The sequence below is a fragment of the Epinephelus fuscoguttatus genome, linkage group LG6 (assembly GCF_011397635.1).
Source record: "Epinephelus fuscoguttatus linkage group LG6, E.fuscoguttatus.final_Chr_v1".
NCBI lineage: Eukaryota > Metazoa > Chordata > Actinopteri > Perciformes > Serranidae > Epinephelus > Epinephelus fuscoguttatus.
Window position 1 is genome coordinate 22577920 of NC_064757.1, and position 18963 is coordinate 22596882.

Sequence of the window (18963 nt, forward strand, 5' to 3'; positions counted from 1 at the left end):
AACAGGAAACGCTTGTTTCACAATGACATCAGTGTATTTCTGGTGTATTTCCGGTATGTCATATTGTTACTTGAGGAGAGTTTGGCTGAGGAGGGTTGAACATCGACAGGACAATATTCCTCCACATTGAAGACGCCACTACAACATTTTAATAAGACTAAGCAGTCTGTCTGTAGGAGACAGAAGCGAAGACGGAAAGAAGTGGATGTTTGTCATCTCACTGCCACTCGTGCTACTTCCTTTGGACTAGCTACGGCAAGCCGTGAGCGACATACATGCTAGTTTACTGCGTATGGTTTACCCTCACCGCCGACCTTCCTGTTGATTTACTAAATACTAAGAAAATGTGACACTATTTTTTATACAACTCGGTTACAGCTGGCTACAAAATTGTCCTGAAAATGTCGGCGCTGCGCCTCGCTGCTAAACGAACATGTGGCGTGAGAGTCAGTCGTCCTTCCTGTAACCTGTCAACAAACGATGGATACATGGTAACAAACGTGGAGAGTCTCCCCCGGAGGAGACACAGCAGCCTACAGAGCCACATGACAAATGTAACGCGTCTGTTGAGCTCTCAACCTCATAACTCCAAGGTAAATTAAAGGTCAATTGCTGATACTTGAATTGCAGTTTGTTCAGCACAACATTGACTCGGATGTCTCCTCTAACAGGTACCACAGGCTGCAACATGGGAGCCAGTACCAGAGGAGCAGCTTCCCCCGGTAATATCCTCATGAGCCATGACTGAATGTTAACACAGTGTGAGACTTGGTGACCAAATGACTTGAAATTCATGTTAGAATTTTGGATACTTAGTTTAAAGCCTCTCCAGCGATAATCAGGTGCCGACACACATTCAAACAGGTTTTGCTCCCTGTTTTAATTCCCCCTGTTCATACAGGCCATTAAAAGATCCCTTCCTAATGCTTTGTCAGTGTAATTGTTGAGGGACAAAATTCACAGATATATATACTACACAAAAATCTGAAGAGGGTTATCTGTAATAGTGTTGACATGATACTTTTATACAGTACCTTACAAAAATGTCAAACCATTTTTGATACCACAGTGAGAGAGTTACATCGAGGCCATACAATTTAAAATCTTTATTTTAAAAATAACAGATAAATCACAAGGCTAGACACGACAATGTCCTCTTTTCTTTTTCTGGTTAGTAGCAGAGAATGGCAACATAACTGGTAAACACAGACATTAAGAGAGAGAGCAAGAAAGTGCAGCTGGCACCAGTAGGTCGATACTGCAGAAAACCAGTATTGAAACCGTTTCAAATATTTAGAATTTACATGTAGTATTAATTCAATGTTTTTGACATCACTAATCTGTAATGTGAGGCATCTACAGTCTTAGTAAGGAGCTCCTATTTATAGTTAAGGGAAATTTGGAACCAAAGACACTGTAACTTTGGCAGATATCCACTTGATGTATCTAACTCAAAGACTGTAACTTCATTTTTTGTAAGTCTTTGTTTGTTTGTTTTGTTTTGAGGGACATCAACATTAAATCACACAGTAATATCAACAAAACAAAACAGCATAGATTACCAAAGACCAAAGGGCATGAATCATGACCATGTTTGCTGATAAGACATTTTAAATGGTTGTAATGACTTTACTCCATGGTTACTTACAGTCAAAGGTCCAGTGTGAAGGATTTAGGGTCATCTATTGGCATTGATGGTGAACTGGTATATAATATTCATAAATTTGTTTTCATTAGTTCATAATCACCTGAAAATAAGAATCACTGTGTTTTGTTACCTTAGTAGGAGCTCTTTAGTGGGTCCTCTCCAAGCCTTCAGGAGCAGCAACAGGCTTTGAAGCCTTTTTACACAGAGGTTAAACATGGAGTTACATCTTCTGGGTTCGTCACATGATGTCATGGGGCTCATAAAGACTTGTTCCTATGGACTAACATTGTGACAAATAAGTGTTTAATTTACTGGATGCATTTTATTTAATGTCAAAACCCTCACGAAATGATTTGTTTCACTACTGAGATTTGATCCATTTGGTCCAATAACATTTAGAAAGTCTGGATGAGCCGCATGATTAACTCATTTATATCCCCATTCAAGTTAACAAGGGCTGAACCAGATGTCGGCCGCTCGGCCAGCGGAAATTAGCTCAGCAGCCACAATTCTCTGCTGCACTTGATCTATGGGCCCAGCAATGCAGAATGTCATACTGCAGAAATTGAGCTTTTTTGGCTTTATGCACCACTGAGCAACTTTCAAAGAAATGAACAGGGGCCCACGTCCAATGCTGTATCCAGTTGTCTTTATACATCCATGGTCCAAGAAGTCCTCCATGGTGTTCTGCAGAAGCCCAGAACAGACAAACCAAACACTGGACTTTAGATAGAGCCGTTTGCGTTCTCCTACACACAGGAGAAGTTTCAGTTCTGCAACCTCACCACTAGATGTCACTAAATCCTACACATTGAAGCTTTAAAGGCCTTCTCAAGAGATGGTAGAAGGAAACTTTCATACATACATGTCTAAGCATATGCCATTAATTTTACAGCCAACCCAAATCCCTGCTGACCTGGTGGACAAACTGGAGCGACTGGCCCTGGTTGATTTCCGCACCAAACAGGGACTGGCCTGTTTGGAGAAAGCAATACGATTTGCAGATCAGCTACATGTTGTTGACACGTCAGGGGTTGAGCCTATGGATTCGGTTCTGGAGGACAGGTAAGGTGTACACATTTATAAAAAACATCTTATTTGCTGGTGGGCCTTTTCATCATGGTTAGAGCCAAACCGTAGAAATGAACCGTAGCTCAGTTTAAACTGTGTTTATGTTTTATCCATGCACACTCAGGGCATTAAACCTGAGGGAGGATGCAGTGATGGAAGGCGACTGTGCTGAAGAACTGCTTCAACTCTCCAAAAACACAGTTGAAGAATATTTTGTGGCACCACCAGGTAAGACGAAACCTGAAAGCATTCATTTTAAAACATTAGTGTTGATTTTATTATTTAGACGATAAATGAGTAAAACGGGTTTTATAAATATTTTATGAATAAACTTAGACTGTGGCTGTTTCTGCCTCACTGGCTGCTGGCGCACTACTGACACATGACAAACACTTACCTGTAGGGCTCCATAAACACTCCTTCCTCACATATTATACAGCTACCTCACTGTATTTTTGTTACCTGCAGTGTATTCATATTTATAATACTGTCTGTACTTGGATTTATACCTGCAGTTTATATTGTGGCAACTCCTGCTCATGTTCCTTCTGCTCACACTGTATATATGTTAGTGTAGCTACAGAGCTGGGACCAAGTCATTGTTTTGCAAGTCACAAGTACATCTCAGGTATTTGCACACAAGTCTCAAGTCCTAAACTTTGAGTATTGAATCCTAAACAAGACATAATGTGCTCTTCACCAAATGTATCGCCATTTTCACAACGAACACATTCTCACTCCGACCTTGTCACCCATCGACATTTGGTCATGAACTTTCCATGTCCACATACGATGTGCAAGGTACCCTGGGTGCTTTGGTTGTTGATGTTCTTGGACGCCGTGTCAAGTTCTGCCTATTACATGCATTGTCTTCTTTCAAAATACACTTCTGTTTTCACAGGCTTTCAACATAAATGTACTACGTCAGTACAACACTGCAAATTGGTGTTTTTTTCCTTCAACAACAAGCACACATGGTTGGTTTAGGCCGCAAACAACGCCCTCTCGGTTGAAAGTTGTTTGTTGGACCCACCTGCCCCAGTTGGACTTTCACCACCTTGACTTTCGTCCGTGTACCGCCATGTTTTCCCCCCTGATGCCGCAGGGTGTCATTAAACTATAACAGCAACCAGCCACATATCATGCCCATGTTAAAGGATGCCTTTTTTTGTTAGTTTCTGATGCAGCAAGTCACTACCCAAGTGCTGGATATCGACGACTTCGTAGTGAGACTGGGTTCTAACAACAAATTTACAAAAAAATCATGAATGCTTTTTTTTAAATTTGTATTTGTTTGTTAAAACAGGTTTGTTGGAAGTTGTCATATCCCTTAATTTTCAAGTAATAAGTGTCAGCTTGCTGTGAATGAATAGATGATTCAGCAAATGAAGGGAAATAAATTGATTAGTGTCACACTTTCTACATAACTTCCTAATCTTTGGATTTGGGGGAAGGGATCGAGTATTTACAAGTCAAAATGCTCATGTCCAAGTGTTTAAGTCTAGTTAAAAGTCTTTTTTTGATTTTGTCAAGTCTAAAGTCATCAAATTTGATTACTCAAGTCCACACCTCAAGCACTGTACATATGTCTTTTTCATATTACGATTTGTTTTCTAGAAAAGCTAGAAAGTCTTTATCGTCATTGCATACAGCGAAATTAGCTGTGACAGTCAGGTGTTGCATTCCACCTAACAGAATAAAAACACAAGACCCAGGACATTCAGTAAGTGATAAAAATGCAATAAATTAATAAATATAGAAGTATTTAAAATGCAACAAGTGCTCAGTGGATGGCAGAATGGCAGTAGTATTCAGTATTTGATATTTAGCATATACTGTATTCTCTATGCCATGACAAAGTTGAATCTAATCTGAAATTAAAGATGATCCTTAACTCATTCATTTTCTCACCACAGGAAATATTCCTCTACCAAAGCGGGAGGAGAGGACCACCATGCTGAAACACTCAGAGTTATGATATTTATTACCACTTTTTCATTTGGGAAGTTGTTTTGTACTAAAAAACTGCTTGTCAAGCATTTAGTTTTTTCAGTTTCATTTGACACCTGCCGTGTGGATACATCTGTCTTTGGTTTCAGTATCATGTCATGAAAACAGTGAGTGAGCAGTGTGTTGGCAGCCTGTGTTATCAGGACACTCAGTGCAATGGCAGTACATTGTTTTAATGTGTGATGTATGTAACCTCTTTTCATTCTAGTGTTTGACTCTAATAAAAAAAACAATATTTAATATTCTCCCTCTCTGTTTTGTTTCTGTAGAAAACTTTTTTAAGTGGCTAAAAATAGAGCATGACGTGTTGTCAGGCACATTTATCTGATGAAATAGTTTTGCTTTCCTAGTTACAACTAGACAGTCCTGTTTGACCTTACATAAGCATTTCAGTCCATCTACAGTGGAAGTCCCTTTTTAAATTTCAGTTTCCTTTAAATCATTCATGCTAACAGCTGTTTCCAAACTGGATTTTCAAGTGGTAAATCCATAAAGGTGCCCTAAGGCAGTGTTAGGTGTGATCAAAACATTGCAGCGCCCATTATCAGTGGAGTCATGTTTGGAGAATAGAAACCGAAAGTTATGAGGGCAGAGAAGGGAAAACGGATCTTCAGTGAAGGGGAGGGAGTTCAGCAGCTGAGGCTGAGACTATATAAACAGGGGTGAGTTCAAACCTCAGTCAGCTGCTCCTGAACATCTTCTGATATCCTGTCACCGCCTGAAGACGAAGACATTTGCAGAGGAATTTATAAAAGTGAACTCAAGGTGAGAAGCTCTCTTTGTCTCGATTGGACAGAGTTTTTCTACAGTGGAGTAGTTTTTAATTACGTGTTGAATCATCTTTCAGACCTCTCTCATCATGGATATAACCATCGTTATGCTGAACGGGACTTCCCACACACTGAGCGTGCAACCAGGGGACACAGTGGGCTCTCTGAAACAACGCATCCAGAGCAAGTTTGGAGTCCCTGTGAGAAGCAGAAGCTGATGTTTGTGAATGGTCAGAAGACTCACCTGAGCAATGACTTACTACCCATCAGCTCCTACGGTTTGCACCCCGGTGCCAGGGTGTCCCTGCTGGTGATCGAGCCGCGGACCATCCAGGTGTTCGTCAGAAACGAGAAGGGGAAGCTCAACACCTATGACATCAAAGCTGACGAGACTGTGGACAACTTAAAGAGCAGGGTCCAGAGCAGAGAGGGGGTCCCGGTGAGCCAGCAGAGGCTCATTCACCAGGGCAGAGAGATGGCGGGGGGCAAACTGGCGGACTACAACGTCACTGCCAACAGCACCATCGACCTGAGTATGCGCCTGAGAGGAGGCTGAGGACTATTAAATCTGAACATTCCTGATTATCATATAGTATTAAAAAATGATTTTCTGTAGCCTTCCTTTATTTTTTTTTAGTAATTTCTAATGTAAATGATCACAATTATGTCTTATTTATTTGTAGTTTCATTTTGAACAAAAAAAATCAATGCATTCCTCCTGTGTGTAATCATGCATGTCTTAAAAACGTGTTAAGACTTAGTTTGTTGTTTTAATTTGGCAATACAAATCTGTTGTCCATTTTTAATGGAAATGGACTTATACCTGCACTTTATATTGTGGCAACTCCTGCTCATGTTCCTTCTGCTCACACTGTAGGCTATATATGTTGGTGTAGCTATTCACACTTCATACTGTTAAAACTGTTCAAAGTGGGACCAAGTCATTGTTTTTGTTAAGTTCTGCCTGTGGCTGCTCTTGATTTGTCTTCTTTCAAAATACACCTCTGTTTTCATAGGAAATTTAATGTTACATAAAGTCTCTTTCAAAATAAATGTACTATGTAAGGACAACACTGCAAATTGATGTTTTATTCCTTCAACAATAAACACACATGGTTGGGTTCAGGCAACAAAAGCACGTGGTTAGGTTTAGGAAAAAAGAACAGGGTTTGGCTTTAGAATCTTAGGGGACACAAATACCGCGCTCTTGGATAAAAGTGCTGATGCAGCCAGGTGCCATTAAAGTATAACAGCAACCAGCTGCATAGCGTGCTGACGCTAAAGGACGCCATTTTTCGTTAGTTTCTGACGCAGCAAGTCACTGTTTAAGCGCCGGATTTCGACGACTTTGGAGTGAGACCAGGCTCTAACAACAGAGTAATAATACATCAAATTTACAAAAAAATCATGAATGCTTTTTAAATTTGTATTTGTTTGTTAAAACAGGTTTGTTGGAAGTTGTGGCATCCCTGCCTGTAACTTTCAAGTAATAGCCTAAATGTCGACTTGCTGGGAATGAATAGATGATTCAGCAAATGAAGGGAAATAAATTGATTTGTGGCAGACTCTATTGTACTTCTAGTATTTTCAAGTCAAAAGGCTCAAGTCCAAGTGTTTAAGCAAATGAAATTAAAAAAAAAAATACTGCTTTCTCTCACTGCAGTTTTTTACAAAAATAATTTACAAACTTAAAATTGTAACAGAATTTTGTTGAAAACATTACTTGACACTATATACTATAAAAACTAAAATTCCTAACCTTTTATTCGAGGCTGACAGATGTAGGGTATTTTTAACAAAATATAGATAAAATGAAAACAAAACAAAATTCTGTTTGTCCACATGTATATGCTTTGTATATGTATCAAGTAATTTACAGTACAATTCTCTGGCATAGAAGACAGGTTTACGCTTTAAGGAAACCAAAAATGCTTCAGCAGTCATTATTGTAATGCAACTAAACTGTGATTGGCTTCTCCGCATAATGTAATTGACACCTGACCAACATGAGCAACATTTCAGTGAAAACATACCCGATGTGCTCTATTGTGCTTTTTTGTATAATGAAAAAAAAATAAGTATGAATTTCAACATCTAAGAAAACATGCACGTCTACGGAGCAATTTGAGGTTCAAACTATATCCATCACCCAAACTGAGCTGTTTAGAATTGCACTGAAATCACTGCGGAGATCGGGATAGTTCTGATAATTAATTGGTAACATGAGATAGCATCCACATGTGTTTGCTTGAGGACAGCACTGATATTCGCTACTTTCAATGACAGTGACAGTGGTGATGGGCAAAGCAGTTCTTTAGATATTACTGAATCACTGGAATCAGTTCATTTAAAAGACTTGTTCAAAAGATTCGTTCACCGAATTGTTCAGTGCTTGGTGGAAGGAGCTCTGACTGTGTACTGCGTAGTCCCACTCACTGAATTGATACACGGCTGAGCTGCTGCTGCGTCTGCCCTGCACTGGTGAGTCTCATTACTAGCCAGACTAACGCTTTAAGTTTGTTTTTCTGGAAACTAAGTCTGTTAAAACAAGTGTTGCAGAGTCTTGATCTTACTCTTACTGACAGTTTCTTTCATTTGTAACATTTTTTTCTGAAGTGCTGTTAGTTCTTTGCATGTTTGCATAGTTCTTATCCATCCGTTTAAACCCATCTTACATTATCCTCAACAATTTTTGAGATGATGGCCTCCTCAATCTTCCTTTTACAAAGAAAATCCAAAAGATTAGAAGACTCCATTTCCCTAACAATGAAAGAGCATGTATGAGTCTGTGACACTCATCATCAAACATAAACACGTATGCCAAAAAAGTAGAGCTAATTCACGCCAAAGTGTCAAGAGAGCACAAGAGAAGGACAAAATGCACTGTTTTCAGACTAAGTAGGTTTTTGCTACAGATAAGTTCTGCAAAGAATCAAAGGTTTTCACTGAAGAAAACTGAAGACGACCATCACATATAGGCTATTACACAGAAAGCTTGTATAATTTACCAGTACAAAATCTACTTGGTATTCTCTCAGCAGATTATATGCCTGTATTATAACAGATACTATCCTCATATATTGTAAGAATATTTTGCCACTGAATGTTCAAAACGTTATCATAATGTCCGACAGGCTCTTTCTAGGTGGACATGAACACTTCGGTAAAACGAGCGAGTCGCAGAAAGCTAACTTCAACCAGCTCACCCACCAAAAACATACAAATTTACTATTCAAATAGAGCAATGAACGCCGCCATGTTTCAAACATACCTGAGAAATCAACAAATTATAAATGCAACTTACCCCTGTGGTCTTTAAAGCATAGGCCTATCATGCCTTTACTGTACAGATAGGCTATTAACCTGTTCCCTCAAGATAATTATCTTGTACGCACTAGATAATAACTTGTTCCCTAAAGTTAATATCTTGTGTGCACAAGATTAAAAAAAACACCTTTTGGGACTTTAGGGGCTCCACATTAAGTGTATGTTGTAAAATCATTTTAGGTTTGTACAGACAGACACATCCATGAAGCTTCAAGTTAATTGTTCAAAGTGAAGCGTTGAACCATATTAAAGCATTTTCAAACTGACCGTCTAGACTCTGTTCTTGATACAGTTACAGTTACACAAATGATTGTTAGTGTATTGTTCATGTAATACAGTAATTTTAACAATAGTAATAGTTTTTTTTCATAATTCACATTCACAATTTACTGGGGAACTGTAAGCCCAGTTCCTCCACAAGTATCATGCAAAGATCAAATATATCTTATATATATCACAAGGAATATACTGCGAAACACACATTGTCCTTTGGACATATCCAGGTCCTCTTGATCAAGTGGCATGGCACAGTCCTCAGTGTGCCATAACTCTGGGGTGGAGTACATTAAGACATCCTTAATGTTATTCAGCTCTTCCTAAAAACAAACATAAAATGTCGACTATAATGAGCAAAATGAAACAACATACTGGATAATCACATTCATCACTGAATAATAGTCATGTGTCATTTTAATTGCCTGACATATGTTTTGCATAGTGTGACCACATTAACACCCAATCATCATACCTGAATTTTTCCCGACACACAGCTGAAGTATGGCCTTGTCCAGTAAACCTCCATCAAACCCTCCTTCATCCCGGAGCTCCCCAAGAGGCTGGATCCAATATTCCAAGCTCTCTTTCCAGAGGATGCCCCACCAACTCTCAGTGTGTTGGTCTGCTGTACTCACTCCAGTGAGGTAGCTTATCTGCTCTACCAACAAATCATCCTCATGGTTTGTGTGTAAACGTCTCTGCAGCTCTCGTACAAGACAGTTTTCTGTGCCACAGTCAGTGTGCACAAGTTTGGGACGGATACTAAAGATTCTACAAAATAGCCTCCAATAACTCTCAGCTCACTGCTGGTTTTATAGGCATTCAGCCAAATTATTTTCCGAGAGTAGCCGTCGATACACTGATTCATACACAAACCAAAAGGTTTTAACTTGTCATATGAATCAATGTGCCACAGGTCATTGGGTCCCTTTGAGAGGTACTGCCTCCTATGAAGCCTCCGTTGCTGTCTGTATGTTGACCCTTCGCGATCAAACTCAGCTAATATAACTCTAACTTCTGCTTTTTTTGCTTTAAGACCATTTTACAGCACTTCATAAACACCCATCTATACCCATGCATCTTCCCCGGACCCTGTACTTGTTCCTGGACACAGTCAATGACACGGCCTAAATCTGCATAGTCCTTCTGTCAGCTGAGTCTGTTGTCTTTCAGTTTCCTGCTGATAACAGTCCCATGTCTACGTGCAAGAGCATCAAGAATTTCACTTTATGACATTCCAAGATGAAGATAAAACTTGATTAGCTCAGTTCTCTCCATTATGGTGGCTGTGTGCATCGGAAGTTGTGAGTTCATAGTAAATGATCTTGTGCGCACAAGATAAAAAAATACCACCTTTTGGGACTTAAGGGGCTCCATAGTACAAGTCTAGCTGCAAGTCTTTTTTTTTATTTTGTCAAGTCTAAAGTCATCAAATTTGTGACTCAAGTCTGACCAAGTCAAGTGACTCAAGTCCACACCTCTGATACTGTACACATTTCTTTTTCATATTACTATTTATTTTCTAGAAAAGCTAGGCAGCTTTAATTGTCATTGCACAGGAATACAGCGAAATTAGCTGTGATTCAGTGAGTGATAAAAATCCAATAAATAAATAAATATAAAAGTATTTAAAGTGCCGCAAGTGCTCAGTGGATGGCAGAATGACAGTACTAATCAACATTTGATATTTATATACAGAAGGCTATATACCGTATTCTCTATTACTCGTATTACTACTTTTTCATTTGGGAAGTTGTTTTGTACTAAAAAACTGCTTGTCAAGCATTTAGTTTTTTCAGTGTCATTTGACATCTGCCGTGTGGATACATCTGTCTTTGGTTTCAGTATCATGTCATGAAAACAGTGAGTGAGCAGTGTGTTGGCAGCCTGTGTTATGCAATGGCAGTACATTGTTTTAATGTGTGATTCATGTTATGGTCTGTATGTATCCTCTTTTCATTCTAGAGTTTGACTGTAATAAAAAAAAACCAATATTTAATCTTCTCCCTCTCTGTTTTGTTTCTGTAGAAAACTTTTTCAAGTGGCTAAAAGTAGAGCATGACATGTTGTCAGACACATTTAATCTGATGAAATAATTTTGCTTTCCTAGTTAGTTAGTTACATAAGCTTTTCAGCCCATCTACAGTGGAAGTCCCCGGTTAAATTTTCCTGTAGGTCATTCATGCTAACAGCTGTTTCCAAACTGGATTATTAAGTGGTAAATCCATAAAGGTGCCCTAAGGCAGTGTTAGTTGTGATCAAAACATTGCAGCGCCCATTATCAGTGGAGTCATGTTTGGAGAATAGAAACCGAAAGTTATGAGGGCAGAGAAGGGAAAACGAATCTTAGTGAAGGGGAGGGAGTTCAGCAGCTGAGGCTGAGACTATATAAACGGGTGAGTTCAAACCTCAGTCAGCTGCTCCTGAACATCTTCTGATATCCTGTCACCGCCTGAAGACGAAGACATTTGCAGAGGAATTTATAAAAGTGAACTCAAGGTGAGAAGCTCTCTTTGTCTCGATTGGACAGAGTTTTTCTACAGTGGAGTAGTTTTTAATTACGTGTTGAATCATCTTTCAGACCTCTCTCATCATGGATATAACCATCGTTATGCTGAACGGGACTTCCCACACACTGAGCGTGCAACCAGGGGACACAGTGGGCTCTCTGAAACAACGCATCCAGAGCAAGTTTGGAGTCCCCTGTGAGAAGCAGAAGCTGATGTTTGTGAATGGTCAGAAGACTCACCTGAGCAATGACTTACTACCCATCAGCTCCTACGGTTTGCACCCCGGTGCCAGGGTGTCCCTGCTGGTGATCGAGCCGCCGACCATCCAGGTGTTCGTCAGAAACGAGAAGGGGAAGCTCAACACCTATGACATCAAAGCTGACGAGACTGTGGACAATTTAAAGAGCAGGGTCCAGAGCAGAGAGGGGGTCCCGGTGAGCCAGCAGAGGCTCATTCACCAGGGCAGAGAGATGGCGGGGGGCAAACTGGCGGACTACAACGTCACTGCCAACAGCACCATCGACCTGAATCTGCGTCTGAGGGGAGGCTGAGGACAGGCTATTGACTCTGAAGGTTCATACTCTGAACATTCCTGATTATCATATAGTATTAAAAAATTATTTTCTGAAGCCTATTATTTTTTTCATTAATTATTAATGGAAATGATCACAATCCCATGTCTTATTTATTTGTATTTTCATTTTGAACAAAAAAAAAAAAAATCAATGCATTCCTCCTGTGTGTAATCATGCATGTCTTAAAAACTTGTTAAGACTTAATTTGGCAATAGAATATGTTATTCTCAGGACAAAGCACGTTGTACTTTAATTTAAAAAATACACCTTGTCATTGGGATTTGTTAACTGGACACTGTTTAAAAAAAATAATAAAGTTCAAAATGTACTGAAAGTCACATTTCCTGTTCTGTGCCATTTCCTCAGCTCTCGGGTGGGGGTGGGGCTGCACCCTGTGCATATCACACCACAAAAAGGCAGGCTGACCATTAAGGCACTCTTCAACATTGATTTATATTATTCCAATATTTAAAACACAGTCTCAGTCATGTAATTCAAGGTTTACTATTACATCTTACAATATTTTGGCAGTGCTCTGTAAAAAATGCATTTATTATAAACTACATTTATTATGTTCTTTAATTACAAACAGTCACATATCCCAAATACAGCAGCATGTTATAATGGCTTCAACTCATTGTACAGGTTTGTTATGAGTTAATCAGAAGAGCTGCTGTATGTGAGAATTATTGTCCAGATTAGAAACACGGTTACAGTAGTGCAGTAACCAGTAGGATGCTGAAGCTGCTGTGAAGAAGCAGTTTCCTCCAGATTCGTCTCTCAGTGAGGAAATCAAGGAGAGCTTCATTTCCTCACAGATGCAAGGTAGGCGTACCAAAATAAGGCCACCATGTTGGCAAACAGCACTCGGAACTGAAAGCAAAAACAGACACAGATTAAACCATTGCAAGAAGTGTTGGTACGTGACTCATCGTTGGCTGGGGGACAGGATGCCAGTCAGATACAAACCTGTACAGGCACAAAGTTGATATTGATGAACTGGAAGGGCGTCCACACTTTCCAGTTCATCTTTAAAGCAGTCCAGTAACTTTGTTTCATCTTCTTTTCAAAGTCTCTCCACCCTTTAGCCTGAAAATAGATTGGGATGATTATATATTTGAATTGATTCATCCTTTTGTCTGTGTGAAAACTGGCATGTGTTTAATATTGCAGATAATACATGAACACAAGACTAAATACTACAATAAAATATAATAAAAATCCAGGATAGAACATAGGTGGCAGTAGGGCTGGGTGATATAAAGACTATGTACAATTAATTTATTCATTCATTCATTCATTTTCCTATCCCAGCTGACATTGGGTGAGAGGCGGGGTACACCCTGGATAGGTTGCCAGACTATCGCAGGGCTGACACATACAGACAGACAACCATTCACGCTCACATTCACACCTACGGCTGATTTAGAGTCACCAGTTAACCTGCTTGTCTTTGGACTGTGGGAGGAAGCTGGAGTTCCCGGAGAAAACCTACACTGACACAGGGAGAACATGCAAACTTAGCACAGAGGGGCTCCCCCACTTACTCCCTGCCCACAAAGACTTTTTACTTACTAAGGATTTAGGCCCACTTGATTTTTTTATACTCATGTTATAGTTTTGTGTCCTGTGCTGCAAACCTTCAAACCTCTTTAGCTCCAGTGCTACGTGCAAAAACGTTAACATACATCACTGCTTTTCATTTTATATCATTTTTCATTTACATGTTCTGCAGCTGCATATTTTCAAACAGGGAATAAAATCCCTGTCTTTGCATTTTATTGTGATCACTATCTGTGATTTATAAAAGTGCTTGTGACATCTGACATTTGGCTTTGACTTGCAGCTGCACATGTAGCCCATTTTGTGGAAAATATGGAGATGAATACCGAGATATGAATTTCTGTCCATATCGCCTAGCCCTAGGTGGCAGTAAAAATAGTCAAAGGGGCAGTCCGCTAATTTTACACATCATTGTAGTCATAGGAAGTTCTATAAATCCTTATTTATCAAGCACTGAAGGTCTAATTAAAGATGCTATCAAGCTGCATTATGGGAAGTGTAGGATCCTGTGTTTTTTGAGCTTTACACATACTGGGAGTTAGGGTTGGGTCGGTTCTCGGTAATACCAGTTCGGTTCGGTACTCCGTCTTGGACCGAGTTTTTTTTTTTTTTTTTTGAGACCGACCGGACCGCATACGTCATTTTACAGCGGAACATACCCGGAGCGGACTTTTTCACAGACATTTTTACAGGAAACTACAATGCGGAAGTGCACTCGACTATGGAAGCCCGAATGACTGCGGACATTCCTCGCGGAGTCCGCTCTGCTTATAGTACGCCCGAGTCTGTGCGCACCTGTGTCTGCCTCTTCGCCAAGCGCACAGCAAGCAGGAGAAAGAGGGGGGTGGGGGTGGGGCGGGGACTGAGCTAGGGGGTGCAAGTGCGCATGCGCCTCTACAGTAGCCTGGAGTTTGTTTAACAGTGACGGGGAGTCAATAATGGCGGACAATTTAGTCTCGAAGAAATCAAAGAATGCGCCAATATGGCAACACTTTGGCTTTGAGCCAGACGAAGGAGGCATCCCTTGTTTGCACTGACTGAGTAAGCTAAACCTGCAAATTTATTTGTAAGGAATAAAAGAAACAAAGTGTTACTGTCACTCTGTTGTCCTAGGGTTGTTTTTTTATTTTAAATGAGTCAATTGCGCCCCCAAGTGGCGAAAATCCGGTATTACCGACTTGATGCGGGTATTTTTTTTTTTTTTTTTTTTTAAAAACCAGACCGGTTTTTGATTTCTTTTTAACTCTAGTGGGAGTTAAAAAGAAATCAGGATATCTCGGCCTCTACTGCAGAAATTCTCACCATTAATTGTAAAATCTGTCTATTGCAAGTTCCACTTTGATATGCCAGAGCAATATGAAATCACTGGAAGGCCCCTTTAACGAGATGTTTAGGAGTGACAGTTTCTGAGATGTCTCACCTCCAGGACGTTCATGACAAAGTAGAAAAGGAGCAGAAACCCCGGGGCAAAAAAAAGCCGATCCAGTAGCAGACGTTTGACTATGCAGAGCGGGTCTGTGGTGGGTATCCACACTTCCATCAGCTGGTAGAAGTAATGGCTCACTGGTCCGGTAATAAACAACCTGAAATAGACAACAAGGCATAATGTTACTGCCAAAAAATACATGGATGTAGGACGGGGGGGGGCAGTTTTGAATGATAGCTGATGTATTTTACACTGTCTCACACATTTTCTTGCAGTCAACCCTCAGTTTTCTTTTCTGTACAACGTCTCACCCATAAATGGCATAGCGTGCAGCTCCAGTTGTGTCAATCTCACTGACCGCGGCTCCATTCTTGGCCTTTTTCCTCGCCTCCAAAGTCTGAGACAAAAGATTTCCTAGAGCTGAGAGGATGCCGCTGAAAACAACAAGCACACACACAACAAACACAGCTCTGTCAGTGTGCATCAGGCACATTGTCAGGTCAAATACACTTGGTAGGGGAGGTTTTCTGGGCAGATGCTGATTGGCTGGAGCCAGAGTGCACACAAAAGGGCAGTCTGTGGTCAGTGCAAACAAAGTGGCCTAGAAGATACACTTTGAGGTCAACAGTCAAGTCAAGACAAAAAATGGCGACCTGGGTCATAATGTAGAAAATGGTAACTTAAAAAAAATCCATAGTTTGACTTTGATAGTGTTTTAATAAATGACAACGCCTCATTTCTGGCTGTCAAACTAAGGACACAGAACTGTAAAGAAGCACCGGGGCTGCAGGAAAGTCCCACAGCACTGAGAGTGAGTGAATAACCAGAGCTACAGACCTCGTGACAGACTTAGTGAGGATGGGGTACTTCTTCAGGAGGAGCAGGTACTGCTGTAACAAACGGAACTGAACGGACGCGTCCCGGACTGGCACACTCTGCACAGGCATCGTCAGATGTTTAACTGTACAAACATAACTGACAGGGCGAAGTTGAAGAGTTGAAAAGGAACTGCGCCTGAGTCTTCCGGCTTACGTCATGACGTCACTAGCGGAGCCACGCCTTCACGTGGACGTCAAACAACTCACTGTACAGCGAGCAAAAGTTTTACAAAATAAAATAATACATTAATACAGTATACAGACTGTTTAATGGTTTAAAAAATATAATTACCCCTAGAAGAAATGTATTTGCAAAGTGGGCGAGAAAGGAAGATACACATTAAAGACAACGTTAATTTTTATGGGAACAAAATAGAGAAATGTCCCTTTTTCATTTTTATTTGAATTTCTTGTCAAAATGCATTTACTCAGTGTGCAAGAACATTAGAGGTTATCATCTTGAGTTGAAGTTTAACACACACATATGTTAAAAATACTGTATTACATACTGTTCCTTATACAATGTTGGGGAGTAACTAGTTACATGTAATTAAATTACAAAATAGATATAATTGCAATCAGTTATTGAGTAAAAATAAGTAGGGTAATAATAAATTACAGTTACCCTATCAAAATGTCGAGGATCACAAAGGGTTTACATCCAAATATATTATAATCAGTTAAGTTTATTTTATTCTATTTTATTTTATTTGTGGTGCAGGAATGTATTCTTTGGCATAGACTATTTTAAGGACATTTTCAGCTTTATTGCCCAGTTTAAAACATTTGTTAGAAAAGTAATCAAATGTAATTAGTTACATTACTTTGATGAAGTAATTAAAAATATACATTAGGTCTATTTATTACATTTTTAACAGAGTAACCAGTAATCTGTAGCCTACCACATTTTAAAAATAACCTTCCCAACACTGTCCTTGCAACACGCTACAGTGACTTTCCAAATTAGCATATTTTCTAGTTTTATATAAGGCACCAACTTTCACAGCAACATGAATATTTTATGTAATAAGAGTTAGATTTGAATGAATGTGACTTTTATTTTACAGCAAATTAAACATTTAATGCTACTTTTAAGATGCAGACCTGAAAGTGTATACACACACCAATTTTTTTTGTCTGTTTTTGACTTACCATTTCTGTTATTCTGGCCCCTCCTGGTGGCACAACACAGTGACTACTGACAATATTACAGACTCTCCTCACAGCAGGCATTTTGACTTTTATAGCAAGAAAAACACAAGAGAAACTGGTAACATTAATAATCACATCACTTTATTTATACTACTGACCTGCGATGCTTTCCTGTGATGCTTAAACAAGTATTTGTTAAAAAAAAAAAAACTGTCCTAAATTTTGTTAAAAAATGTCAGTGCCTCAACATTGGCTGCATTTTATTGGATGGCAGGGCCCTGGTAGTGAAGATGCTGGATCACTCACCTAAATGATGTCTTGTGCAGAAGTAAGCGTTATGTAAGAATATGGTGATGAGAGGGAGTTAAGTCAATCTACATTTTTCCAACAGCTCAGTGAAAGTATGAAATGACAGTATTACAGTTTTTTTTAAAGATTTGTAGCACTGTTTACATAGAAAGGCTTCACTCATTTTCACAAAATGGATATATTAAATTAGATAAAATGTTTGTATTAGCCAAAATGAGCCTGAAACTCTGCAGTGAAGCATGGACAACACCCACTATACCTGCTCTGTGTATCAGAGGAAGTGGACACATTTAGAAACATACAACATCCACTTTCTGGAACCGCTTTAATAGTATCAACTTGTCTATAAAAAAGTAAAAAAAAGATACAAACATATTTACAATGTTGAAACAACAGTTTGAGGAAATTCAGTGTATGGCACAAAACAAAAGTTTAATAATAATAATAATAATAATAATAATAAAATCGGTTTTATATAGCGCTTTTCTAAATACTCAAAGATGCTTTACAAGAGAATAAGCACAGAAACAGGCACTCAAAACAAAACACTCAAACAAAGGACACTCAAACAAAACACTTAATAAGAGAAAGAGCGAGTGGAGGATGACGGGGGAGGATTTTTTGGTGCAGTAGGTGATCCTGAAGAGATGGGATTTAAGCTGACTCTTGAATGAGGGGAGTGTGTCAGAGTTCTGGATGGCCAAGGGCAGGGAGTTCCAGAGGGTAGGGGCGGCGATTCGAGTCGAGTCTGGAGGTGATGAAGGTGTGGATGAGTGTTTCGGCGGCTGAGGAGGAGATAGTGGGGCGAAGGCATGCAATGTTGCGAAGGTGGAAGAAGGATGTTTTGGTGACGTGGTTGATGTGTGATTTGAAGGAGAGTGTGGGGTCCATGATGATGCCGAGGTTTCTGACCAGGGGGGAGGGAGTGACAGAGTGACCATCGATGCAGAGTGAGAAGTCCTGGGAGGTGGGGAGGATGGGTTTTGGGCCAAAGATGATAATTTCCGTTTTATTGTTGTTGAGTTTTAGGAAGTTGTGATTCATCCAGGTTTTGATGTCGGTGAGACAGTCGGTGAGGGTAGAGAGAAATGGCAGGAGTAATGGCTGTGGTGGTGATGTAAAGCTGGGTATCATCAGCATAACAGTGAAAGTGAAGACCATGGCGGTGGATGATGTGACCTAGTGGGAGCATGTAGAGAATGAAGAGGATCGGGCCAAGCACTGAGCCTTGAGGGACTCCGTGTGAGACAGGGGTGGTGTGGGATTTGTGGTTGTTGATGGAGATATAGTGGAATCTTTCAGACAGGTAGGAGGTGAACCAGGAGAGGGCGGAGTCGGTGATGCCATTGGATTTCAGACGGCTGAGGAGGATGGAGTGATTGACAGTGTCAAAGGCAGCACTGAGGTCGAGGAGGAGGAAAATGGTGAGGGAGCCGGAGTCAGAGGAG

The 18963-nt window shown here is 40.0% G+C and overlaps 4 protein-coding genes across 4 annotated transcripts; 3 read left to right on the plus strand and 1 right to left on the minus strand.

Moving 5' to 3' along the window:
- Nucleotides 1-62: 62 nt before the first annotated feature.
- On the plus strand, nt 63-4971 carry gatc (glutamyl-tRNA amidotransferase subunit C). The gene is made up of 5 exons (XM_049578258.1): nt 63-593; nt 672-722; nt 2544-2713; nt 2844-2947; nt 4636-4971. Exons 1-5 carry the CDS (start codon nt 402-404, stop codon nt 4695-4697), a joined length of 579 nt encoding a protein of 192 aa, XP_049434215.1. The 5' UTR covers nt 63-401; the 3' UTR covers nt 4698-4971.
- Nucleotides 4972-5335: 364 nt separating this feature from the next.
- On the plus strand, nt 5336-6579 carry isg15 (ISG15 ubiquitin like modifier). Its single transcript, XM_049578260.1, is given in 3 exon segments — nt 5336-5494; nt 5577-5700; nt 5703-6579. Coding segments are annotated over 2 exon segments (465 nt in total). The 5' UTR covers nt 5336-5494; nt 5577-5588; the 3' UTR covers nt 6056-6579.
- Nucleotides 6580-11463: 4884 nt separating this feature from the next.
- LOC125889951 (uncharacterized) lies at nt 11464-12525 on the plus strand. Its single transcript, XM_049578259.1, has 2 exons — nt 11464-11601; nt 11684-12525. Exon 2 carries the CDS (start codon nt 11696-11698, stop codon nt 12161-12163), a length of 468 nt encoding a protein of 155 aa, XP_049434216.1. The 5' UTR covers nt 11464-11601; nt 11684-11695; the 3' UTR covers nt 12164-12525.
- Nucleotides 12526-12846: 321 nt separating this feature from the next.
- On the minus strand, nt 12847-16208 carry pxmp2 (peroxisomal membrane protein 2). Its single transcript, XM_049578256.1, has 5 exons — nt 16014-16208; nt 15488-15610; nt 15171-15333; nt 13157-13276; nt 12847-13060 (listed from the first exon to the last, which is right to left on the minus strand). Exons 1-5 carry the CDS (start codon nt 16121-16123, stop codon nt 12992-12994), a joined length of 585 nt encoding a protein of 194 aa, XP_049434213.1. The 5' UTR covers nt 16124-16208; the 3' UTR covers nt 12847-12991.
- Between the last annotated feature and the right edge of the window lie 2755 nt (nt 16209-18963).

Bases quoted from the DNA above. Each gene is read 5' to 3' on its own strand.
- pxmp2 (XM_049578256.1), bottom strand. From the start codon at position 16,123: ATGCCTGTGCAGAGTGTGCCAGTCCGGGACGCGTCCGTTCAGTTCCGT. The intron at 15,611-16,013 runs GTCTGTAGCTCT...TGTTGTTTTCAG, and splicing joins CTCACTAAGTCTGTCACGAG to CGGCATCCTCTCAGCTCTAG. The intron at 15,334-15,487 runs GTGAGACGTTGT...TGTCTATTTCAG, and splicing joins GCACGCTATGCCATTTATGG to GTTGTTTATTACCGGACCAG.
- LOC125889951 (XM_049578259.1), top strand. From the start codon at position 11,696: ATGGATATAACCATCGTTATGCTGAACGGGACTTCCCACACACTGAGC.
- gatc (XM_049578258.1), top strand. From the start codon at position 402: ATGTCGGCGCTGCGCCTCGCTGCTAAACGAACATGTGGCGTGAGAGTC. The intron at 594-671 runs GTAAATTAAAGG...CTCCTCTAACAG, and splicing joins CTCAACCTCATAACTCCAAG to GTACCACAGGCTGCAACATG. The intron at 2,948-4,635 runs GTAAGACGAAAC...TTCTCACCACAG, and splicing joins ATATTTTGTGGCACCACCAG to GAAATATTCCTCTACCAAAG.